We start from the raw sequence: 23,681 nt of genomic DNA on the forward strand, positions 1-23,681 counted from the left end.
CTTTATTAGATTCCGGCATATTTTTCCAAGAAAACACGTTAATGGGTAGTAAAGTCCCAGTCTTAGCAATAATACCCAAGAACTTTCCACATTTGCCAGCATTTTTTCCAACCACTTGTTTGTATGCATTTAGTGTGACAGTAAAGCGACCTTCCATCTTGTATAAATAGTCCAATTTTGTGGGTCCTCTCTTTTTCTTACTTTTCGATGAGGTCTCCTCTTGGGGTTCCGATGCCACCTGTTGTAAGTCCATTGACTCATGTTGATGGGAGTCCTGGGCTTCGATGACCCCCTCTTCTTGAACCTGTGACATATTTAACTCCCTGCCTCTTTTCATACTGTGAAGCTGTAATGGACAAAATTCATCATAACAGTATGCATGCTCATTTATCATAATAATGAACCAAGATAACCATAAGAATAAAGAAAAATATGATAATATGTTTTTAAATCACTTACATAAAATGTGGATGGGGATACGAAATGCCTGCTTCCTCGTTGATTATTTTTGTCAATGTAATTGGCCAAGATTCAATGGTCGAAATCTGTACTAAAAAATCTCAATAGTTCAGCAAAATTGGCTCAAAGGGAAAAGAAAATGCAAACAATCGACATATTTCCATAATAAAAAGTGTACTTAAGTATTCCAATCAATTCCAACAATCAAAACAAGGCAAAAATCATAGCGTGAATGGGGTTCATTATTAAAAAACATTGCATGGAGCAAATATTGAAAAATCACAAAAAAACATCGTATTAGAGCCAACTGTCATAAACATGTCTTAAGTATCAAACAAGTGTGTTCATTACAAAAGGATATAAACATCACAACAATATATGCCTCATCTTCACTCCGACGTTTCCCAAATATCTATAAGATCATCAGTAAGTGGTGCCTCGCTTGCATCGACAGTCTCAAAATCATCCCTACAGTCTTCCTCTTCTGTATCAAAGAAGTCCCTAGGTGTCGTCTTCTTAACCACATACCAATCTATATTTGTGGGATCTTGTACATAGAAGACTTGATGTACTTGAGCTGCCAACACAAAAGGATCATCCTTGCGACAATGCTTTAAATTGACAAGGGTGAATCCAAGGGGGTCCTTCTTAACACCCCTAATAGCTTGATAGTCAGCCCATTCACATTTGAATAGCAGTGCTTTCTGCTTCCACAATAGTCTAATTCAAAAATATCTGTCAAAACACCATAGTAACTTTTGTCCGCATGAATGGGGTTTTTGTCTTTTCTACTTGAATAGTTTGGGGTTCTCGCAACCAAAATGACGCCACTATTCTGCGTCTTCCTTTTCCTCTCGAGCATTTTGGTATGAAAACGAAAACCGTTTATGAGACAACCATTGTACTTCTTTACCCTTAGTGATGGACCACGCGCCAACCACCGAAGATTTTTCGACACTGGCTCATTCCCCTCATCCCGCAACTTCTGAACCTATTAATGAAGCATAATATTTCAATACTATGAAAATTAGTTAGGTGCATATTAACATTTAATTACAATGAAACTATTATATTATTTACTTACTTGGCCTTTAAACCATTCCGAAAATTCTGCATTATGAATGCGTTCTATGTCCCATTGTTGGCCACGGGGATGTTGCTCCCGAATGGCATCGATATGTGCACTACATATAAATTGTAAGGATGTCTAAGTTTTAGAGGTGATATAATCGATTCGACAACATTAGCTAGATTTGCTAAGTTGAGAAATTAACTCACAGATGGAATTCACTGATCTCATTGCAGTTGTCTAACACATATCTATGTGCTAGTGTCAATGTGGCTTCATCAAGATCATCAATGTTGGGACCACCAAACAAACGACCTGTGTGGGAAAACACACCCCACACATGTTCTTCGGCTACATGCGCCCTATTGTCGTCATTCCTCAATGGTCGGTTGAAACGTGTCTCAACACTCTGCAAGTACCTCGAGCAAAAGGTGAGGCATTCGTCCGCTAGGTACCCTTCTGCAATTGATCCCTCAGGACGACTTCTATTGCGCACATATGACTTTAGCGTGAGGAGGTACCTTTGAAGATACGATATAGATTTATCTTTATTTTAGAAGTTGAAACACTACCATTAAAATGACAACTAATAGACTTAATAATATTTACCTCTCGACGGGGTACATCCAGCGGTAGTGTACAGGTCCAGCTAGTTTAGCCTCATATGCTAAATGAATGGGTAAGTGCACCATAATATCAAAAAAACCAGGGGGAAATATAGTCTCGAGATAACAAAGAGTCACGGCAATCTGAGATGATAGTCTTTCTGTAGACACCCCATTTTGATTCGTTTTAATCAACAAAGAAGTTAGTGTGATGTTGTCGAATTCTAGTGTTTTCCATTCCCGTGTTCGTCCCTTATGCTTTCTCAATCTTTCCGATCTATTCTGCAATGTTCCGCATTTTTCTTTTCGCTAGTGTTGAGGATGGTTATTCAGGAGAATCCAAGCTAGGGGAGAATTCAGACCCATTCGGTGGGCCCGCATTGGACATTTATTGGAGCTTGGACCGTCGGTGGGCCCGTATCGGATATTTGTTTAAATTTGGATCAATCAAGGGGCCCGCATATTGTTTCAATGAAAATAAGTGTTAAACCTTCTTCGATCCAACACCTAAAGATGATCATCAAGAGAACGGTCAAGATCTCAGAGAAGTCGTTTTAACAACCAATTTTGAAATGATCATCAGGTTGAGTTACTCAGGTCAGCCCATTGAAATGATTTAGGAGGACACAACCTACTTAGGTAGGGGACCCATCAATTGGATGGTCTGGATCGTCATAGAGGAATGATTTGAGGGGGCACAACCAATTTACATTGCGACCCACCATTTGAACGGTCAAGATCATCAATTGTCGCCCATCAAATGGACGGTTCGGATCATCAAATGGGAGTGATTTAAAAATGGGGTAACATATTCACATTTTGATCTATTGGATGGTTTGGATCAGCCCATAGGATTGATTAGTGGAGCACAAATTAAATCACATCGCAGCCCACTATTTGAACGGTCAAGATCATCAATTGTCGCCCATCAAATGGACAGTTCGGATCATCAAATGGGAGTGATTTAAAAATGGGGTAACATATTCACATTTTGATCTATTGGATGGCTTGGATCAGCCCATAGGATTGATTAGCGGAGCACAAATTAAATCACGTTGTCGCCCATCAAATGAACGGTTCAAATCATACTTTGGAGTGGGGCATATGATTTTATGCACAATTGGGAATTTGGTCACATATGGGACCCACTTGGGTTATCTTTTACCTACTCAAAAGGACTTTAAAAAACATGCATGGGGCCACACACATGTCAAAATTCAATGTCCACAATGGTGGCCACCTACCATGGAATATGTCCACAATGGTGGCCACCTACCATGGAATAAGTCCACAATGGTGGCCACCACCCTCCCATTCCTTTGCTATAAATAGTTCAATGAGGGAGAGTAAAAGGGACAACTCATTTCTCTTCTATGATGTGTTCTAACAAAGTTGCTATACCCCTCTCTTAAAAACAAAAACCCTTTCTCTCTCTCTCTCTCCCCATTCAAAGTGAGGAGAACAAAGAAGAAGAAAAAAAAAGATCAAGAGGAAGAAGAGCGGAAGCGATCGCACATAGGCGGGATTCTCGTGTTTTTTTCGGCTTTTGGATTCGGCAAGGAACTCATCACAGGTAGGTACACTGTTCTCGGAATTTTTCAGAATTATTTGGTATACATGATTTTTAACGAAGAAAACTAAAAGATATACTAAACAGATTCCAAAAATACTGAAATTTCGTGGGAAAATAATATGTTACTGATTCATTTTACCATGAATTTGTAAAGATTTTTGGAGTTTATTTGGTATATTATTTAATGTTTTCTTTGAAAACTATCAGATTTTAGGATAATTTGTACTAACATCAGATCATCATTAAAATTCATAAACTTTTTACAGAAGTCTTATATTTCACATTTCTTTCTGCTGTAAAAGTTTCAAGTGATTTGGATCTGGTTTCATGTGTGGTGTAGTGTTAATTCATAATCTGGGCTGAAAATTGAAAAATCCGAAGTCAGTAGTAAATAATTTCTAAAATTCATGAAAATCTCACTGCATGCTATTTATATTCATATCTTATTTCTGTAGAAATTTCATAGAATTTAGATTTATATTTCTACTAGTTTCTGTGTTAATTGTGCAATCTGGTCATTTAATTGTTTAATCAAGATTAAATGTGAAATTAATGTAAAAATCTGCAAAACTCATACAGTAAGCTACATACATTCCCATCTTGCTGCTGTAAAAAGTTCAACTTATTTCGAATTTGTTTGCAATAATTTCACTTGTAAAATCACTCATATGCTTAAAATTGATAAAATCCATTGAAAATTCGAAATTAATTAAAAATCATTGTGAAAATTTCCAAAGAACTTTAAAATTCTGTCACATGTTCACTCCTTAATCCATTGAAACAGAAATTTTAGGATCTTTAGATTTCCCTGGAAAAATGGCCAGTGTATCCATAATCGTATCCCAATTGCAATCAATCTTTGACAATTTGAATATTTAAGCTATAACATGCTATTGGCTCCGAGGTTACTGTCCACGGAAATCCTGAGATTTGCCAGGCAATAAGATGCTATAACCTAAGTACTAAATTGCACAAGGAAAGAGCGCACGATTCCCTCCTTTGGATGCCATTCTGGGCCGAAATTGGTGAACCCTAGAACCATTGATATTCCTTAAGTGTCCAAAAACTGAAAATCCTTAAAATCTGAAATTCGTTAACCTCAAGAACTCAAATCGATTTATCTTGTGTCTTTCGGAACCATTGGATCATGGTTTCCGATCTAAGAACCATTAGAGCCCAATTTAGGAACCCTGGTGTCAGGTCGTGTCCTAGGTTTTAGGGAGTCCTAGAGTTAGGAGTCCAGCCTCATCACGAACGTTTGTTATGTATAACAACCGTGCCATAGGTCTAGTCACACTAGTCACCCAATCTTTCCTTAAGACAAGCCTAGTAAACTAGGATGTAGGCAAACCTGCATTAGTCTAAGGAACAATTTGCATTTAGATAAGAATCATATAGCATCTCAGATGAAATCCTAAGATAATAAAATCCTCAACTTGAATTAAATAACTTCTCTCAAAACTGTTGAAACAGTCAATTCTGTCTAGGTCGGTGTCCTAGTTGAGTTAGGCATAAGTAGCTTAGCTTAGGTGCACCGAACTACGTCGACTCTGATCCCAGTAAGGCTTGGGTACGTAGGCAGCTTGGATGTCTGATGGCATACCACCCGCGAGTCGGCACCACAAACAAATTGTGGTGTTTTGTATATTAATTTTCTTGTAAATGCTTAATCAAATCACTTAGGATTTTCCATGAAATTAGAATTCTAGGAGAACTTTCACTTAGAATGAATCCAGACAAATTAATAAATCAAGATACACATCTAGGATTCACATTAAAATTAGATCATAGGATGCATGTCACTTAGTTCGCACATTAACATAGAGTTGAATGAGCCATTTAAAATAAATTTAAAAGAATTAGCTTTTGGAATCGAAGACCGATTATCGGGCAGGAATGGTGCATGTGGCGGATAACTCCCCATACCTTCCATTCTCGTAACCAGGTAGCGAGTCTAGATTTCTGGTTAATTACGGGTCCTAGATCCCACATCTAGGTGGCGACTCTGTCAGTCTCTTTCGTGTGGAATTCGGATTGCCTTAGTGATCCCAAGTTCACAGGAAAGATTAATTCAAATCAACATTAAAATGCACACGCCAATCGCGTGGGTACGAGAGACCAAGAGAGAGAGCGCGGCGGCTCGCGCCCCACCCCTCTCGCGGGATCGGGTCCCACAGTTTGGCGACTCTGCTGGGGACCACCTAACTTCATTAAAATTTCAAAAGATAATTCATTTGAATTTAATTTAACTGGCTCATAAAAACTCTATATTTGTTAGATTAGTTTGTCTCGTTTTATTTTCTCATCACATTTTACTCGAACTTAATTTAACAAAACCTGAAGGCATCATAGATTGCGCGAACTTATTGCACACACTTACATCACTTGCATCTAAACCCTTGCATCTCACATGCACACACGTCCTATTTTAGGAACCCGGAGTGTTATCTAGCATGGTTGACTGGGATTTCATCACCTGGTGCCTCTGTGCTAGAGAAGCATTCCACCCTTAGCCTAGTACCTTTATGGTGCGTAAACGGATCTCTTGTTCACGTACTGATACGCCGGACACTGGTACAGTATATCGAACATGGATTCGCGCTAAGGGAACTCTTGGCCTTACCCCTAGATTAACCCACACATGCATGCAGTATACGAACACATGTTCACCACATGTGTGAGCCTAGTTCAGGATATCCTACCCATTTGTGTCTAGATTAGGCCGTAGTCCATCTTCCAATGGCTACGATCGGTCCTAGGTACACAAACAAAGTCATGAGTTGAGATCCTATCTCCACTCCGCTAGATTAGGATTAGGGTTGATGCCTTCAGGTAACACTGATAAAATGTGCGAAGATTAAAAAACTTTCCCTTTGGGGTTAGGATTTAAATCCCATTCATTTCCAAAGATCTCATAGGATTAGTCATTCATGATCCATCCGTTGAAAACAATCTTATGCTATCTCCTCTCATCTCGATCGTACGATTTTTAATCTTCTATTATCTGATTCGATCGTGTATCCATACTTCCTTTATACTGGCAGGAACTCATCCCAATCTCATGTTCATGTAATCCTGATTATTCCTGTATCCTTTCTCCTGGCTTACAGGCATCATGTCTACTCGTACAATTCTTGATTGGATCCGTGGTACATTAAGAGAATCCCATATCTATGCCATAAGGGAGCAAGAGAAAAATCTCTTCGGTTACGTGGCTACCATCAAGCTCGATTGGGGATTACTCTATGCTGCATCAGAGTGTTGGGATCCCGATCATCATGTCTTCCGTTTTGGCAACCAAGAAATGTGTCCCACCTTTGAAGAATGGTGTGCCTTATTGGAATATCCTGTAGATGGCCCTCTAGTGAAGCCATCTTGTGTGTCGGATTATCGTCCTTTGTTCCTTCGCTTGATGAATAATCCAGATGAATCCATGAACTCTTTCATCAAAGACCAGGAAGTGTCCATGCAACAACTGATTGATATTTACCCTCCTGTTGGGCATATTGGTGCTGTTGATATTCAAAAAGCCCGATGTCGTGCTCTGAGATTCTGCTCCTTTGCTAGGTTCCTCACTGTCCAGCCTTCTCGCTTTGCGTCAGCTGTTCTCTTGGACCTCGTTGATCAGATGGATCGTGGCGCCAATCCAATTCCTACTATGCTTGCAGAAACCTTTAATGGATTGGATGAGATGGCTCGTCTTCGTGCCAGCTCAGGTCCAGGCTCTTATGTTCGATCTTTTGTTGGGTCCTTCTCAGGATGTCCTGCATTACTTCACGTGTGGTTATGCCACAAGCTAAAAATTGCAGCTCCTGTGCATTTTGATCATACGTTATACACCTTCAGTGAATGGCGTCATGATGTTTCTTTCAATCATAAAGGCGATTGGGCTGAGTGGTTGAGTTCTCGCCATGAAGATCAGATTTATTGGCAAATCCCTGGAATCCAAGAAGCTGTCTTCAATACTGGAGAAGCTAACTACGTTCGCCTTCTTGGCCTCAAAAAGACTTCCTTTTATATTCCTGCCAGGATTCAGCGTCAGTATGGAAGAGAGCAATCCATTGTGCCTCCCCTTCGTCATTTCTATCCGCCTGAGGATTTCAAGCCCAAGATTGTCAAAGCCGTTTCATCTGCTTGGGATGTTCGAGTCATCAAATCTTTAAAGGAGTCAGTTGAGGAAGATAGTCGTCCAAAGAAGAAGTCTAGAAAGAGTGCTTAATGTCATGTTTTCTCTTATCATTCTATCTTTGAAAGATCGAACCATGTACTCAAGCTTTAATGATCTATCAATAAAAGTTCACCTTTTTCTTTCAGTATCTTCGTCTATGCATACATCAGTGTCTACTTCTTTCTGATTTTAAATATGTCTTTCAAATATTACAGGGCCGTAGACACCATAGCTAACCCTAATACTCCTTGGGTTCGGGTCTCTTCTCGGTTGCAGAGGAAATCTGTATCCCCGCCACCTTCTCTGAGAACCCCAGTATCTCCTTCTTTCCCGTCCTCATCCTCACCAATGGCAGAAAACCAGGACAGTCCTCCACTCGCTGCTATCACCGATACTCTTACCTTGATTCTCCGGCAGCTTCAAGAGCTCAAGGAAGAGAACCAAGTTATCAAGGCTCAGCTTTCTGAGAAGTTCGGACAATCGTTGTCCAAAGATAAAAGGCCCATGCACCATACAGCTACTTCAGTCGCACCTGCCCAGCCGGCGTTTATCCCCATTACTGATAAAATTGAAGAAGATCTGGAAAAAGAGCAGTACAGTCAGGACCACAGTAAGCCTTCTCAGTTCATGGTTGATAAGTCTGTTATGGAGAAATTAGAGACTCTTACCAAGAAAGTTCAAGACATTCAGTTTCAAGACCAGGGTGGTTTCAATCCCAGTGATCTTACTCTATTTCCCGAAATCCGCCTTCCTGCTAATTTTCAAATGCCAGATTTCGACAAATATGATGGTGTGGGTTGTCCAATCACACATTTGCAAATGTTCACCATCATGTGTCAGCCTCAAGGCTTATCTCCTGAGCAAATGGCTCAATTGTTCCCAGTTTCCCTAACCAAGGTTGCTAGAAGATGGTTCATGGTCTTGGACAAAACTCGTTACAGGACATGGAAGGATATCGGCGAGCAATTCATCAGGCAGTTCAAATATGATGATGGGACAGAAATCACCAGAAAGGATTTAGAGAGAACAAAGCAAGACTCGAGGGAATCCTTTCTGATTTTTGTGAAAAGATGGAGGAGATTAGCAGCTCAGATGATGGAGCGTCCGTCTGAGGAAGAGCAAGTCCAGATAATCATGAAAAATATTTCCCCCCAGCTCCAATATCACATGTCTTTGCAATACTATCCAGACTTCAAACACTTCATAGTGGCAGGTACCCAGATAGAAGAGGCTATGGCTCAAGGTGTATTCAACCGTAGCAACCCAAACCCCAGAGATTTCAAAAAGTCCCCTCCAGCCCAAGTCAATAGCATTTCCCGTTCCAGTGCTCAATCCTCTAGGTCCCAAGAACCTCTAGTAATGGACTATGCTCAAACCGCAACCGCACCTCGGCAACAAACCCGGGTAGAATTTACCCCTCTCCCCATTCCATCTTCAGAGGTGCTTAAGCAGTGTCTGGCTTCAGGTCGCATAACCCTACCTGCCATCCGGCCTCCACCCAATCCTCTACCTGCAAATTGGCGAGCTGACCTACACTGTGAGTACCACAGAGGTCCTGGTCATCTTACTGACAACTGCATTGCCTTGAAATATAGAATCCAGAAACTTATTGATGAGAAAGTCATTGCATTCCAGCCAAGACCCAATGTCACCCAAAACCCGCTACCCGGTCATGCTAATCCTCCCGCTGCCGTTAATGCCATAACCATAGGAGATCCTGAGTTTGACCCTCTCACCCTCATATGTGCTTTAGAACCCATTCCTGAACCCCAAATCGTCTTCTGTGATGAATCATACCTGAGGGAGTCTGTACCTCCCTTGGTAATCACCTATGAGCCACAAGTCCCTCAAATTATCACTTATGATGAGCCTGAATTAAGTGAAGTCAGACATGTGACAAGGGGCGGAAGAATTTTCAAACCTGTTGAATTGAGAGTCGAGAATCCAGGGGCATTAGCTCGAGGAGAGGAGCCGCAATATGTGAAAGACCCGGACGATGAAGTTGTGCAGCAATTGAAGAAAACACAGGCTGTTATATCTGTTTGGGGGTTGTTGATAGCATCGAAGAAACACAGAGAGGCTGTGTTGAAAGAATTGAATACCACACAGGTGTCCTCACAAATATCTCCAGAGCAACTAGCTGAGGTTGTCGCTCTGACCCAGGCCACCAGGGCCATTAGTTTCTCAGATCAGGAGCTGCCTCCTCAAGGTCGGAATCATACTAGAGCTCTTCATGTCACTATTATCTGTGGAGGCAAGAAGGTGCCATCTGTGTTGATCGATAATGGATCTGCGTTGAATGTGTGTCCATTAAGAACTGCCATTACCTTGGGTTTCGGTCCCACTGATTTTGCCGAATCAACCCTTGGTATCCTCGCATATGACAACACCCGCAGAAATGTGGTCGGAATCCTTACCACCAGGATCGTTGTAGGCGGTCAAGAATTTGAGGTGGAATTTCAGGTTATCGATATCAAGGCCTCGTTCAATATGCTTCTGGGACGTCCCTGGTTGCATAAGGAATGTGCTGTGGCTTCAACCCTTCACCAAAAATTGAAGTTCATCAAAGATGGAAAATTGATCACTGTCAGAGGTGACGAAGAGCCAGAAATAGGGCAGATAACAGGAGAAGCTCGGATCCTTCCAGTTACAAAAGCAGATGATTACAACTTGAATGGTTTCGCATTCGATGTTACTGCTATTTCCTATGAAGATGCCTCTCGGGAGGAGTTGTATTTGCCTTTTGCCATCAGTCCTGTGGTTGCCAAGATGATGAGAAAAATGAACTACTTTCCGGGTATGAATTTAGGCCGTGATCCAAGCAAAGCGTCTCACTGGCGCCCAATCAAAGCAAACTCTGGAGTTTTCGGTCTTGGGTATATACCTACTGAGGAGGAGGAGGAATCCATGAAAGAATTGTTGAAATTGAAGGAAGAAATCCGCCGCACTGGAAGGGTACTCCCGATGACTCCATATTCCTTATCAATGAATGGTCACTTTATCAAAGAAGGTGAGACTTCTCCATACTATGGGTTTTCTGAACCATGGTATGACTCAGTAACAGGGATCATGATACCGGGTTTTGAAATATTCAGTGGCCTTGCTCTCCCAGAAACAGAACCGCCGGTATATTGTGTTGAAAAAACTGTTGAGGATTGGATAGTCTGCCTTGAGCCAGATATGTTGGGGTCTTTGTTCGAAGAAGATGTGCCTGATGTTGTTTGTCAGGAGTTGCCCGTTTTAGATCATTCTAAAAAGCAAGAAGAGACTGACTGTGAAGATGTGCTAGTGGCGGTTATTCAGGACGATGCTACCTTTACTGAACCTCAGAGTCAGATTGCACCTGCAACAGAAAATCTTTCCAACTGGAGTTCTGATATTTTTCCATCTTATTTTATGGCTAAGTCAAGTCTAGTCAAGCCAACTGAATCAGTGTCAGTGCCTAGTCCAGGCGAGTCGTTTTCTGAGTTTATTTACTATATGAATCCTGAGCCTGTTCAGGATGAGTCCAAGAATAATGATGTAACTTCTTTCAATTCAATGAAATCCGATTCTCAGTATGTCTCTGTGTTTGCTTCTGACTTTAATAATGATAACACTCCCTCCTCAGACGAGGAAGAAGGGATCGACGAAACTCCCCTTGAATTGCAGCATATGCTCAAACAAGAGGAGGAACGCCGAGCCCAGCCTCTTAAAGATGAAATCAAAATTATAAACATCGGAACAGAAGATTTAATACAGGAAATACGAATTGGAAATACTCTATCCTCTGAAGAGCGCGATGAATTAATAAACCTACTTAAGGAATATAAGGAAGTTTTTGCCTGGTCCTACAAAGATATGCCCGGGTTGAGCGAAGACATTGTTCAGCACAAGCTACCTTTGTTGCCAGGAATTAAACCTAAAAAGCAGAAGCTAAGGAGAATGAAGCCCGAATGGGTCTTGAAAGTAGAAGAAGAGGTTACTAAGCAGTTGAATGCTGGGTTCCTACAAGTGGTGGAATATCCAGAATGGCTTGCAAATATAGTACCTGTACCGAAGAAAGATGGAAAGGTGAGAATGTGTGTAGATTTCAGAGATCTGAACAAGGCAAGTCCGAAAGACGATTTCCCTCTACCACATATCGATATCTTGGTAGACAATACGGCCGGGCATGAATTACTATCCTTCATGGATGGTTTCTCGGGCTACAATCAAATTAAGATGGCACCCGAAGACATGGCTAAAACCTCGTTCATTACACAATGGGGGACATATTGCTATCGGGTAATGCCATTTGGTCTTAAGAATGCTGGTGCAACATATCAAAGAGCAGCTACAGCTTTACTCCATGACATGATACATCGAGAAGTCGAAGTTTATGTCGATGATATGATTGTAAAAGCCAAGGAAAGGAGAGATCACATCCCGAACCTCAAGAAGTTCTTTGAAAGAATACTCAAATACCAGCTTCGCTTGAATCCTAGCAAGTGTGTATTCGGGGTTACCTCTGGTAAGTTGCTTGGATTCATGGTGAGTCAAAGGGGCATAGAGGTGGATCCTCAGAAAATTAAGGCTATCCAGGAGATGCCGCCGCCTAGAACCGAGAAGGAAATACGGGGGTTCCTAGGAAGGATACAGTTCCTAAGACGATTCATTGCTCATCTGACTTCAACTTGTGAACCTATCTTCAAGCTATTAAAGAAAAACTCTTCCAAAGAGTGGACGGAGGAATGTCAACAGGCCTTCGAGAAAATAAAGCAAAGTTTGTCTGAACCACCGATAGTAGCACCAGTAATACCGGGGCATCCATTGCTGCTTTACTTGTCAGTAACAGAAACCACAATGGGCTGTATGTTAGCACAGCAAGATCCGGAAACCAAGCATGAAAAGGCTGTATACTATCTTAGTAAGAAGATGTTGGAGTACGAACAGAAGTATACTGTCCTAGAAAAAACCTGCTTAGCTTTGGTTTGGGCTACTCAGCGACTCAGGCATTACCTTTTATCACATAAGGTCTTGCTCCTATCAAGGATGGATCCTCTGAAATATCTCTTTGAAAAACCAGCCCTGACAGGTAGGACTGCCAGATGGTTGTTATTGTTGTCTGAATTTGACATCACCCATGTAACCCAAAAATCAGTAAAGGGCCGAGCCATTGCTGAACAATTGGCAGAAGCACCCCAAGAAGAAAATCAGCCTTTCAAGACGATGTTCCCAGATGAAGAGATCATGATGGTAGAAGATGAATATCCAGAAACTGGTTGGACCCTCTATTTTGATGGAGCAGCAAACCAAACAGGACAGGGAGTAGGGGCATTGCTTGTGTCACCTCGAAATGAGCATGTTCCCCTTGCCGTTAAGTTACAATTCAATTGCACCAACAATATGGCAGAGTATGAAGCATGCATTGTTGGGCTTGAGGCTGCATTGGCCTTAGGCATAGAGAATCTTGACGTATATGGAGATTCAATGTTAATCATTTGCCAAACCCAAGGAGAATGGAGAACCAAAGAAGAAAAGTTGCTGCCATATCATGAATACTTGGATGTTCTCGCTAAGCAATTCCAGCACATCACTTTCAGTTATTTGCCAAGGTTGAAGAATAGATTCGCCGATGCCTTAGCGACGTTAGCTTCTATGATTGACATACCTCACAATATGAAGATGAGGCCCATCACGGTTCAAGAGCAATGGGCTCCTGCATATGTTGATGCTATAGAGATAGCTGCAAGATGTCCCGATGGTAAACCATGGTATACGGACATAAAGAACTACATCTCGGGCCAGGGGCATCCCAATGAGGCGTCGAATAAGGAGATAAGGACTTTGCAGAGATTGGCAGTTAACTTTGTCATTTGTGGAGGAGAGTTATATCGACGGTCTTTCGATGGAATTCAACTCTTATGTGTCACTGAAGATCAGGCAGAAGAAATTCTCGCAGATGTTCATGAAGGGGTGTGTGGACCTCATATGAATGGGAAGATGTTGTCAAAGAAGATCCTACGTCTGGGGTACTATTGGCCAACATTGGAAGCAGATTGTCACACATTTGTGAAGAAATGCTATAAATGTCAGATACATGCGAATCTCATCCATGTACCACCTACCGAATTGCATTCTCTTACTTCTCCTTGGCCGTTTTCGGTATGGGGAATTGACATTATTGGCAAAATTTCCCCTAAGTCATCCAGTGGTCATGAGTACATACTCGTTGCAATTGACTACTTCACTAAGTGGGTTGAGGCCGCTTCTTATGCAAAGCTTACATCCGCATCAGTTGCTAAATTCATACGAACCAACATCATATGTAGATATGGGATTCCCCATGAACTTATCTCAGATAACGGATCTCATTTCAAGAAAGAAGTTATCATTCTTTGCGAAGAGTTCAAGATTAAGCATCACAAATCCTCACCTTATCGGCCGCAGACAAATGGAGCAGTGGAAGCTGCAAACAAAAATGTCAAGACTATCATTAGCAAGATGTCAGAAACTCATAAGGATTGGTCGAATAAGTTGCCGTACGCCTTGTGGGCTTACAGAACATCAATTAGAGCTTCAACTGGGGCAACCCCTTACTCTCTTGTTTATGGTATGGAAGCAGTGCTACCTGTAGAGATTCGTGTACCTTCGCTCCGAGTATTGACTGAAGTCAAGTTGCCAGAAAATGAATGGGCAGACGCCAGATATAAAGAGCTGAATATGCTAGATGAAAAGAGGTTAAAAGCGCTTTACCATGTGCAGGGTTATCAGCGCAGAATAGCCCGGGCTTTTAATAAAAAGGTTAAAATCAGAGATCTCGAAGAAGGCAATCTTGTTCTAAAAGAAAACCGAGCACCAGTGTTTGACCCAAGAGGTAAATTCAAGCCTAATTGGTCAGGGCCATACATCGTGGACCAAATCTTACCCGGAAAAGCCGTCAAGCTCTGTAATTTAAATGGAGAAATATTGTCGGAACCAACAAATCTTGATCAACTCAAGAGGTTCTATGCTTGAACACCAGAAGGCCGTCTTTTGGCCGAATAAAACCCAAATTCATAACCCAAAATCAAAAAATATATAACCTTTTGCAAACCCTTTCGAGCCTACATAAAATTTTCCTTCAAAACCCAATGTACTAGGGGCATTCCCCTGAACTACGCATGACCTGATTCCTACACTGGGATACGTAGGCAACCTGTTCACAGGTTCGGTCGAAACTCTTGCAAAACCTTAAGCCATTCTTTGAAAAGCTCTACCTCACCTGTAAAGTCCTTTTGGTGTTTAAAAAAAAAAAAAAAAAAAAATGGAGCTTGAAGATCCGCTAGATTGAAAACCTGAAAAGGCGATCTAGGCAAAATTTAGGATCATTCCTCTGCTAAGTTGAAAACCTGAAAAGGCAGCTTAGGCAAAAGTTAAGGGGGTAGCCTGCTGAGTTGAAAACCTGAAAAGGCGATTCAGGCAGAAGTTAAGGTTGAACGGTCCGCCAAGTTGAAAATCTAAAAAGGAATACTTGGTCGTGGTAAGATGGGGTTCACGCCAGAAGAATTACATCGACCTCTGAACTCTCAGTAGGTCAGGCAAAAATAACAATGATTCCCGAAACTAAGGGCATTAATTTCAAAACAATCCGAAAGTTGATAGAAGGATATATGAAGTATCACTGTCTTAAAAAATAAGTGAAGATGTTTATCAGTGGAGAAACATTCTTTAAAAGAGGCTAACCTAACCCAAAAGAAAATACTGATAAGTCAGAAGCATCACGAGATCACTTGAGTAATCTTTCTTATTTTGTCTTTTTATTACCAATGTCTGTGGTTCTATTTTTAGAAAAATTTACAAATGCTATTTTAAAGAATTGTTGTAGGATGCAATCACTCTGAAGGCAGGTTCATTAACGGATTCCGAGAAACTTGGAAAAGGTGCGACTGTCACGAATGGCGAAAAATCTCTGAAGAATGATCTCTGGTCAATAACTAGAAGAAAGTTAGAGTGCCTCAAATTGGGGCAGGATGCTAATGAAGTGGCATCTCATATTCAAGCTTTGAAAGACCTTTGCTGCATGGTGGTATTGAATCATTTGCTTCCAAAGTTGTTAATTGGGGATTTCAGTTCCATTTCCCTGATAATCTTTATCAAAACCCAAACTTTCTTATCTTTTTGAGTTCATTCGAAAATGTTCTCTTATTCTCTTTGAGCATCATACAAATGTGATGTCTCATTTCCATGGAACTCCGTAAAAATACGGTGTTCCATTCTCTTCGAGTCCATACAACTATGGTCTCTTATTCTCTTTGAGCATCATACAAATGTGATGTCTCATTTTCTTGGAACTCCGCAAAAATACGGTATTCCATTCTCTTCGAGTCCATACAATTATGGTCTCTTATTCTCTTTGAGCATCGTACAAATATGATGTCTCATTTCCTTGGAAGCCGTACAAATACGGTATTTCATTCTGAGATCATTCAAAAATGTTCTCTTATTCTCTTTGAGTATCATACAAATGTGATGTCTCATTTCCATGGAATTCTGTAAAAATATGGTGTTCCATTCTCTTCAAGTCCATACAACTATGGTCTCTTATTCTCTTTGAGCATCATACAAATATGATGTCTCATTTTCCTTGGAAACCGTACAAATGCGGTATTTCATTCTGAGTTCATTCAAAAATGTTCTCTTATTCTCTTTGAGCATCATACAAATGTGATGTCTCATTTCCTTGGAACTCCGTAAAAATACGGTGTTCCATTCTCTTCGAATCCATACAACTGTGGTCTCTTATTCTCTTTGAGCATCATACAAATATGATGTCTCATTTCCTTGAAAGCCGTACGAATACGATATTTCATTCTGAGTCCATTCAAAAATGTTCTTTTGATTCTATTTGAACGTCGTACAACAATGATATCTCATCCATACGAATATGACATCTCTTACTCTCTTGAAAGTCGTATAAATATCTCATCCTTCCTCGTCTATTCAAAAATAGTCTCTTATTCTTCTTTGGGATCCATACAAATATGGTTGCTCATTCTTTGGGAAACCGTACAAGGATGGTGTCTCATTCTGATATCTCATTCCTTGTGGGCCTGTATAACTACGGGGTCTCATTCTTATCAAATCCATACAGATACGTCTCTTAGCCCTTTGACCTCGTACAAATGCGAGGCTTCATTCTGGTTGAATCCATTCGAAATAATATCTCATGTCCTTTGAATCCATACAAATATGGAGCCTTGTTTTATCTGAGCCCATTCAAAAATGATGCTTCGTTCTCTTCAAAAAAAAAAAAAAAAAAAAAAAAACAAAATTTAAAAAAAAAATAATAATAATAAAAAAAAAACTTTCGAAAGTCCCATTATTCTCTCTGAGACGGTTTGAAAATGGCGACTTGTTTCCTCTGAAACCGTTCAAAAACGGTATTCCTTTCCCTCCTAAAATCCATTTGAAAATGGTATCCCATTCCTTCATTGCCTGTTCAAAAACGGCGCCGCATCTTTTATTCTGGATTGCAAGATCTTTCCATTCAGAATAAATCCGATTCTCCGCTATTCTAAACTACCATCTCAAGGTATTTAGAGTAAGTGCTTTTTGATATATGTTCAAGTTCTAGGATTTCATCTAAGGTCTTGCATTATATTAGGTTGCGTTGTGTTTAGAGAGTCCTTTGTCGATTAAAGCTACGCAAAATGGTTTTGTCATTCTTTGCTTTGGTATTCGATAACTACATCATCTCTACCAAAGAGGGGCATCTGTAGACACCCCATTTTGATTCGTTTTAATCAACAAAGAAGTTAGTGTGATGTTGTCGAATTCTAGTGTTTTCCATTCCCGTGTTCGTCCCTTATGCTTTCTCAATCTTTCCGATCTATTCTGCAATGTTCCGCATTTTTCTTTTCGCTAGTGTTGAGGATGGTTATTCAGGAGAATCCAAGCTAGGGGAGAATTCAGACCCATTCGGTGGGCCCGCATTGGACATTTATTGGAGCTTGGACCGTCGGTGGGCCCGTATCGGATATTTGTTTAAATTTGGATCAATCAAGGGGCCCGCATATTGTTTCAATGAAAATAAGTGTTAAACCTTCTTCGATCCAACACCTAAAGATGATCATCAAGAGAACGGTCAAGATCTCAGAGAAGTCGTTTTAACAACCAATTTTGAAATGATCATCAGGTTGAGTTACTCAGGTCAGCCCATTGAAATGATTTAGGAGGACACAACCTACTTAGGTAGGGGACCCATCAATTGGATGGTCTGGATCGTCATAGAGGAATGATTTGAGGGGGCACAACCAATTTACATTGCGACCCACCATTTGAACGGTCAAGATCATCAATTGTCGCCCATCAAATGGACGGTTCGGATCATCAAATGGGAGTGATTTAAAAATGGGGTAACATATTCACATTTTGATCTATTGGATGGTTTGGATCAGCCCATAGGATTGATTAGTGGAGCACAAATTAAATCACATCGCAGCCCACTATTTGAACGGTCAAGATCATCAATTGTCGCCCATCAAATGGACAGTTCGGATCATCAAATGGGAGTGATTTAAAAATGGGGTAACATATTCACATTTTGATCTATTGGATGGCTTGGATCAGCCCATAGGATTGATTAGCGGAGCACAAATTAAATCACGTTGTCGCCCATCAAATGAACGGTTCAAATCATACTTTGGAGTGGGGCATATGATTTTATGCACAATTGGGAATTTGGTCACATATGGGACCCACTTGGGTTATCTTTTACCTACTCAAAAGGACTTTAAAAAACATGCATGGGGCCACACACATGTCAAAATTCAATGTCCACAATGGTGGCCACCTACCATGGAATATGTCCACAATGGTGGCCACCTACCATGGAATAAGTCCACAATGGTGGCCACCACCCTCCCATTCCTTTGCTATAAATAGTTCAATGAGGGAGAGTAAAAGGGACAACTCATTTCTCTTCTATGATGTGTTCTAACAAAGTTGCTATACCCCTCTCTTAAAAACAAAAACCCTTTCTCTCTCTCTCTCTCCCCATTCAAAGTGAGGAGAACAAAGAAGAAGAAAAAAAAAGATCAAGAGGAAGAAGAGCGGAAGCGATCGCACATAGGCGGGATTCTCGTGTTTTTTTCGGCTTTTGGATTCGGCAAGGAACTCATCACAGGTAGGTACACTGTTCTCGGAATTTTTCAGAATTATTTGGTATACATGATTTTTAACGAAGAAAACTAAAAGATATACTAAACAGATTCCAAAAATACTGAAATTTCGTGGGAAAATAATATGTTACTGATTCATTTTACCATGAATTTGTAAAGATTTTTGGAGTTTATTTGGTATATTATTTAATGTTTTCTTTGAAAACTATCAGATTTTAGGATAATTTGTACTAACATCAGATCATCATTAAAATTCATAAACTTTTTACAGAAGTCTTATATTTCACATTTCTTTCTGCTGTAAAAGTTTCAAGTGATTTGGATCTGGTTTCATGTGTGGTGTAGTGTTAATTCATAATCTGGGCTGAAAATTGAAAAATCCGAAGTCAGTAGTAAATAATTTCTAAAATTCATGAAAATCTCACTGCATGCTATTTATATTCATATCTTATTTCTGTAGAAATTTCATAGAATTTAGATTTATATTTCTACTAGTTTCTGTGTTAATTGTGCAATCTGGTCATTTAATTGTTTAATCAAGATTAAATGTGAAATTAATGTAAAAATCTGCAAAACTCATACAGTAAGCTACATACATTCCCATCTTGCTGCTGTAAAAAGTTCAACTTATTTCGAATTTGTTTGCAATAATTTCACTTGTAAAATCACTCATATGCTTAAAATTGATAAAATCCATTGAAAATTCGAAATTAATTAAAAATCATTGTGAAAATTTCCAAAGAACTTTAAAATTCTGTCACATGTTCACTCCTTAATCCATTGAAACAGAAATTTTAGGATCTTTAGATTTCCCTGGAAAAATGGCCAGTGTATCCATAATCGTATCCCAATTGCAATCAATCTTTGACAATTTGAATATTTAAGCTATAACATGCTATTGGCTCCGAGGTTACTGTCCACGGAAATCCTGAGATTTGCCAGGCAATAAGATGCTATAACCTAAGTACTAAATTGCACAAGGAAAGAGCGCACGATTCCCTCCTTTGGATGCCATTCTGGGCCGAAATTGGTGAACCCTAGAACCATTGATATTCCTTAAGTGTCCAAAAACTGAAAATCCTTAAAATCTGAAATTCGTTAACCTCAAGAACTCAAATCGATTTATCTTGTGTCTTTCGGAACCATTGGATCATGGTTTCCGATCTAAGAACCATTAGAGCCCAATTTAGGAACCCTGGTGTCAGGTCGTGTCCTAGGTTTTAGGGAGTCCTAGAGTTAGGAGTCCAGCCTCATCACGAACGTTTGTTATGTATAACAACCGTGCCATAGGTCTAGTCACACTAGTCACCCAATCTTTCCTTAAGACAAGCCTAGTAAACTAGGATGTAGGCAAACCTGCATTAGTCTAAGGAACAATTTGCATTTAGATAAGAATCATATAGCATCTCAGATGAAATCCTAAGATAATAAAATCCTCAACTTGAATTAAATAACTTCTCTCAAAACTGTTGAAACAGTCAATTCTGTCTAGGTCGGTGTCCTAGTTGAGTTAGGCATAAGTAGCTTAGCTTAGGTGCACCGAACTACGTCGACTCTGATCCCAGTAAGGCTTGGGTACGTAGGCAGCTTGGATGTCTGATGGCATACCACCCGCGAGTCGGCACCACAAACAAATTGTGGTGTTTTGTATATTAATTTTCTTGTAAATGCTTAATCAAATCACTTAGGATTTTCCATGAAATTAGAATTCTAGGAGAACTTTCACTTAGAATGAATCCAGACAAATTAATAAATCAAGATACACATCTAGGATTCACATTAAAATTAGATCATAGGATGCATGTCACTTAGTTCGCACATTAACATAGAGTTGAATGAGCCATTTAAAATAAATTTAAAAGAATTAGCTTTTGGAATCGAAGACCGATTATCGGGCAGGAATGGTGCATGTGGCGGATAACTCCCCATACCTTCCATTCTCGTAACCAGGTAGCGAGTCTAGATTTCTGGTTAATTACGGGTCCTAGATCCCACATCTAGGTGGCGACTCTGTCAGTCTCTTTCGTGTGGAATTCGGATTGCCTTAGTGATCCCAAGTTCACAGGAAAGATTAATTCAAATCAACATTAAAATGCACACGCCAATCGCGTGGGTACGAGAGACCAAGAGAGAGAGCGCGGCGGCTCGCGCCCCACCCCTCTCGCGGGATCGGGTCCCACACTTTCGAACTGTTCTCCCGTCGAAACTTTAGAACACAACTCCTTGAAGAAATTACATAAATCAATGAGGACTGAACTGACTTTCTTTGGCAACGTTGGTCGTACAGCTAATGGGAGTAATTGTTGCATCAGAACATGAAAATCGTGGCTCTTTAGTCCTGAAATCTTCAGTGATTCAAGATTGACACATCTTGAAATATTAGCAGCATACCCATCTGGGACCTTAACTCGCTTTAAAACTTCGCAAAAAAATTTCTTTTGTTTCCTACTCATCGTGAAGCTATCCCTTGACCTTAGAGACATTTCTTCTAGGTCGAGACGAGCTTCTTCAGTGTCCTTTGTTTTCCCTGTAATATTCAACAACGTACCGAGCACTTTGTCGCCCACATTCCTCTCAATATGCATCACATCAAGATTATGAGGCAAAAGAAGAGTTTCCCAATATGGCAACTCAAAGAAGATACTTTTTTTCTTCCACGGTGGATTTTTCTTCTTCACCCATTTTTTCGGCCCCAGTAAAAGTGTAATCTTCGGTAATTTTTTCTTCTTCGGTGAATTTTTATTCCCTGTTGAACTTTTCTTCTTCGGAAATTTTTTCTTCCTCGGCGATTTCTCTTGTCTCTTCTTCTTTTGACCCTTCCCTAATGTGAATTTTAAGCCCTGTAGTTGCTTCAACACATCAGAACCATACAGCCTTCTAGGTGGAGATCTCCATTCTTGTTCACCGTTGAACTGGTTTCTATTTGCCCGAAATTTATGATCTTCTGGTAGAAATCGCCGGTGGCCCATGTAACAAAACTTCGTTCCATGGGTCAACCACTGAGAACATGTGTCAACATTGCAACAAGGACAAGCCTTTTCCCCTTTAGTGCTCCATCCTGACAACATAGCATAAGCGGGAAAATCACTAATAGTCCATAGAAGTGCTGCACGCATTCTAAAAGATTCCTTTCGTGAGTGGTCATAAGTATCCACCCCATGCACCCAAAGTTCCTTAAGCTCTTCAATCAAAGGTTGCAAGTACACATCAATTGCATTACCAGGTGAATGTGGGCCAGGGATAAGTAAAGACATCATCATATAAGGTTGCTTCATACACATCCATGGTGGCAAATTATAAGGAATAAGAATGACGGGCCATGTGCTGTGTGTAATGCTCATGGTCCTGAATGGATTGAACCCGTCGCTTGCTAACCCAAGACGAACATTGCGAGTCTCCAAACTAAACCCTTCATGTTGTACGTCAAAATCTTGCCATTCTGGGGAATCAGCAGGGTGTCTTAATACACCGTCTTCCTTCCTGCCCTCATCATGCCATATCATGTAGGCCGCTGTTTTTGATGACATGAATAGCATCTGAAGCCTTTGTTTCAAAGGGAAATGGCGAAGAACCTTTGCAGGAATTTTCTTTCCTTTCTTGCACGAATCTATTCCGTCATTATCTGAGTTGTTCTCAACCGTTTTCCATCTCGAGATACCACATTTGTAACACGAGGTAAGATTGGCGGTCTCTCTCCAATATAACGTACAATCGTTCGGGCATGCATCAATCATGTCGTAATGGAGTCCCAATTCCCAAATGATTTTCTTCGTTTCATACATGTTCTTCGGCAATAATACACCCTCAGGAAAAGCACGCTTTAACAAATCTAGTAACATGTTGAATGATTTATCACTCCATCCACATAGGCACTTAATGTGAAACAACTCAACTATAAAAGACAACTTCGTAAACATCTTAGAACCAGGGTACAACTCTTGTTCGGCGTCCCTTAACAAATTGTAAAATGAAAGACCTGCTTCATCAACACCCCCCTCCCCTCTATCTTCATTTGTTGAATTTCTACCTTCCATAGCTTCTTGCATGTCATCCAACATCTCATGCATGTCGTCATTCGCATCCTCTTCTTCAACCACACTATTCCGGCTAGTAGAGGTATAATGTGATGATTTTTCTCCATGGAAAACCCAAGTTGTATAGTTCTTCATCCTTCCCCTCCAAAATAAATGCTCCTTTGCCGTTTTAGCATTCACCCGGTAGGAGCAAACACATCTGGTACATGGGCACAAGATCTTCCCATCAACACAGTTATTGAAAGCGTATATTAAAAATTCCTTTATTACATTCACATATTCAACTGTATTCCTACATAATCCAATAAAACTGGCGTTATCTATAAAAAAATTTACAAATTCTATAAACAGGACTTGAAAATTTAACCAAGCGTATGATTCGCGTTATACCTTTTCTTGTTCATCCAACTCTTGTCCATTTCATATATCTTCTAATGGTCAATAAATCTGTTGAAGAAGTATAAAAAGAGAGAAATAAAAAACTACGATCATAAATAGAATTTTTAATTTTTAACGCTAAATCGTAGGGGAAAAATGGAATGATATACTTACGGCAATGTTAACTTAACAGTAGGGAAATGTTAGTGTTTCCCTGCGAGAAAATAGAAATTTCCGTCTGAAAAATTATTCGGTAGGAATATATACTATGC

At 40.2% G+C, this 23,681-nt stretch overlaps 1 protein-coding gene across 1 annotated transcript; it reads right to left on the reverse strand.

Annotated features, from left to right (window-relative positions):
- Positions 1-8,396: 8,396 nt before the first annotated feature.
- On the reverse strand, positions 8,397-23,450 carry LOC143850359 (uncharacterized). The gene is made up of 3 exons (XM_077359618.1): positions 23,422-23,450; positions 21,259-23,323; positions 8,397-8,453 (listed from the first exon to the last, which is right to left on the reverse strand). Exons 1-3 carry the CDS (start codon positions 23,448-23,450, stop codon positions 8,397-8,399), a joined length of 2,151 nt encoding a protein of 716 aa, XP_077215733.1.
- Positions 23,451-23,681: the final 231 nt, after the last annotated feature.

This window comes from Tasmannia lanceolata, unplaced genomic scaffold, assembly GCF_043159265.1.
Source record: "Tasmannia lanceolata isolate RefF3 unplaced genomic scaffold, GAP_Taslan_0.1 ptg000018l, whole genome shotgun sequence".
Lineage (NCBI taxonomy): Eukaryota > Viridiplantae > Streptophyta > Magnoliopsida > Canellales > Winteraceae > Tasmannia > Tasmannia lanceolata.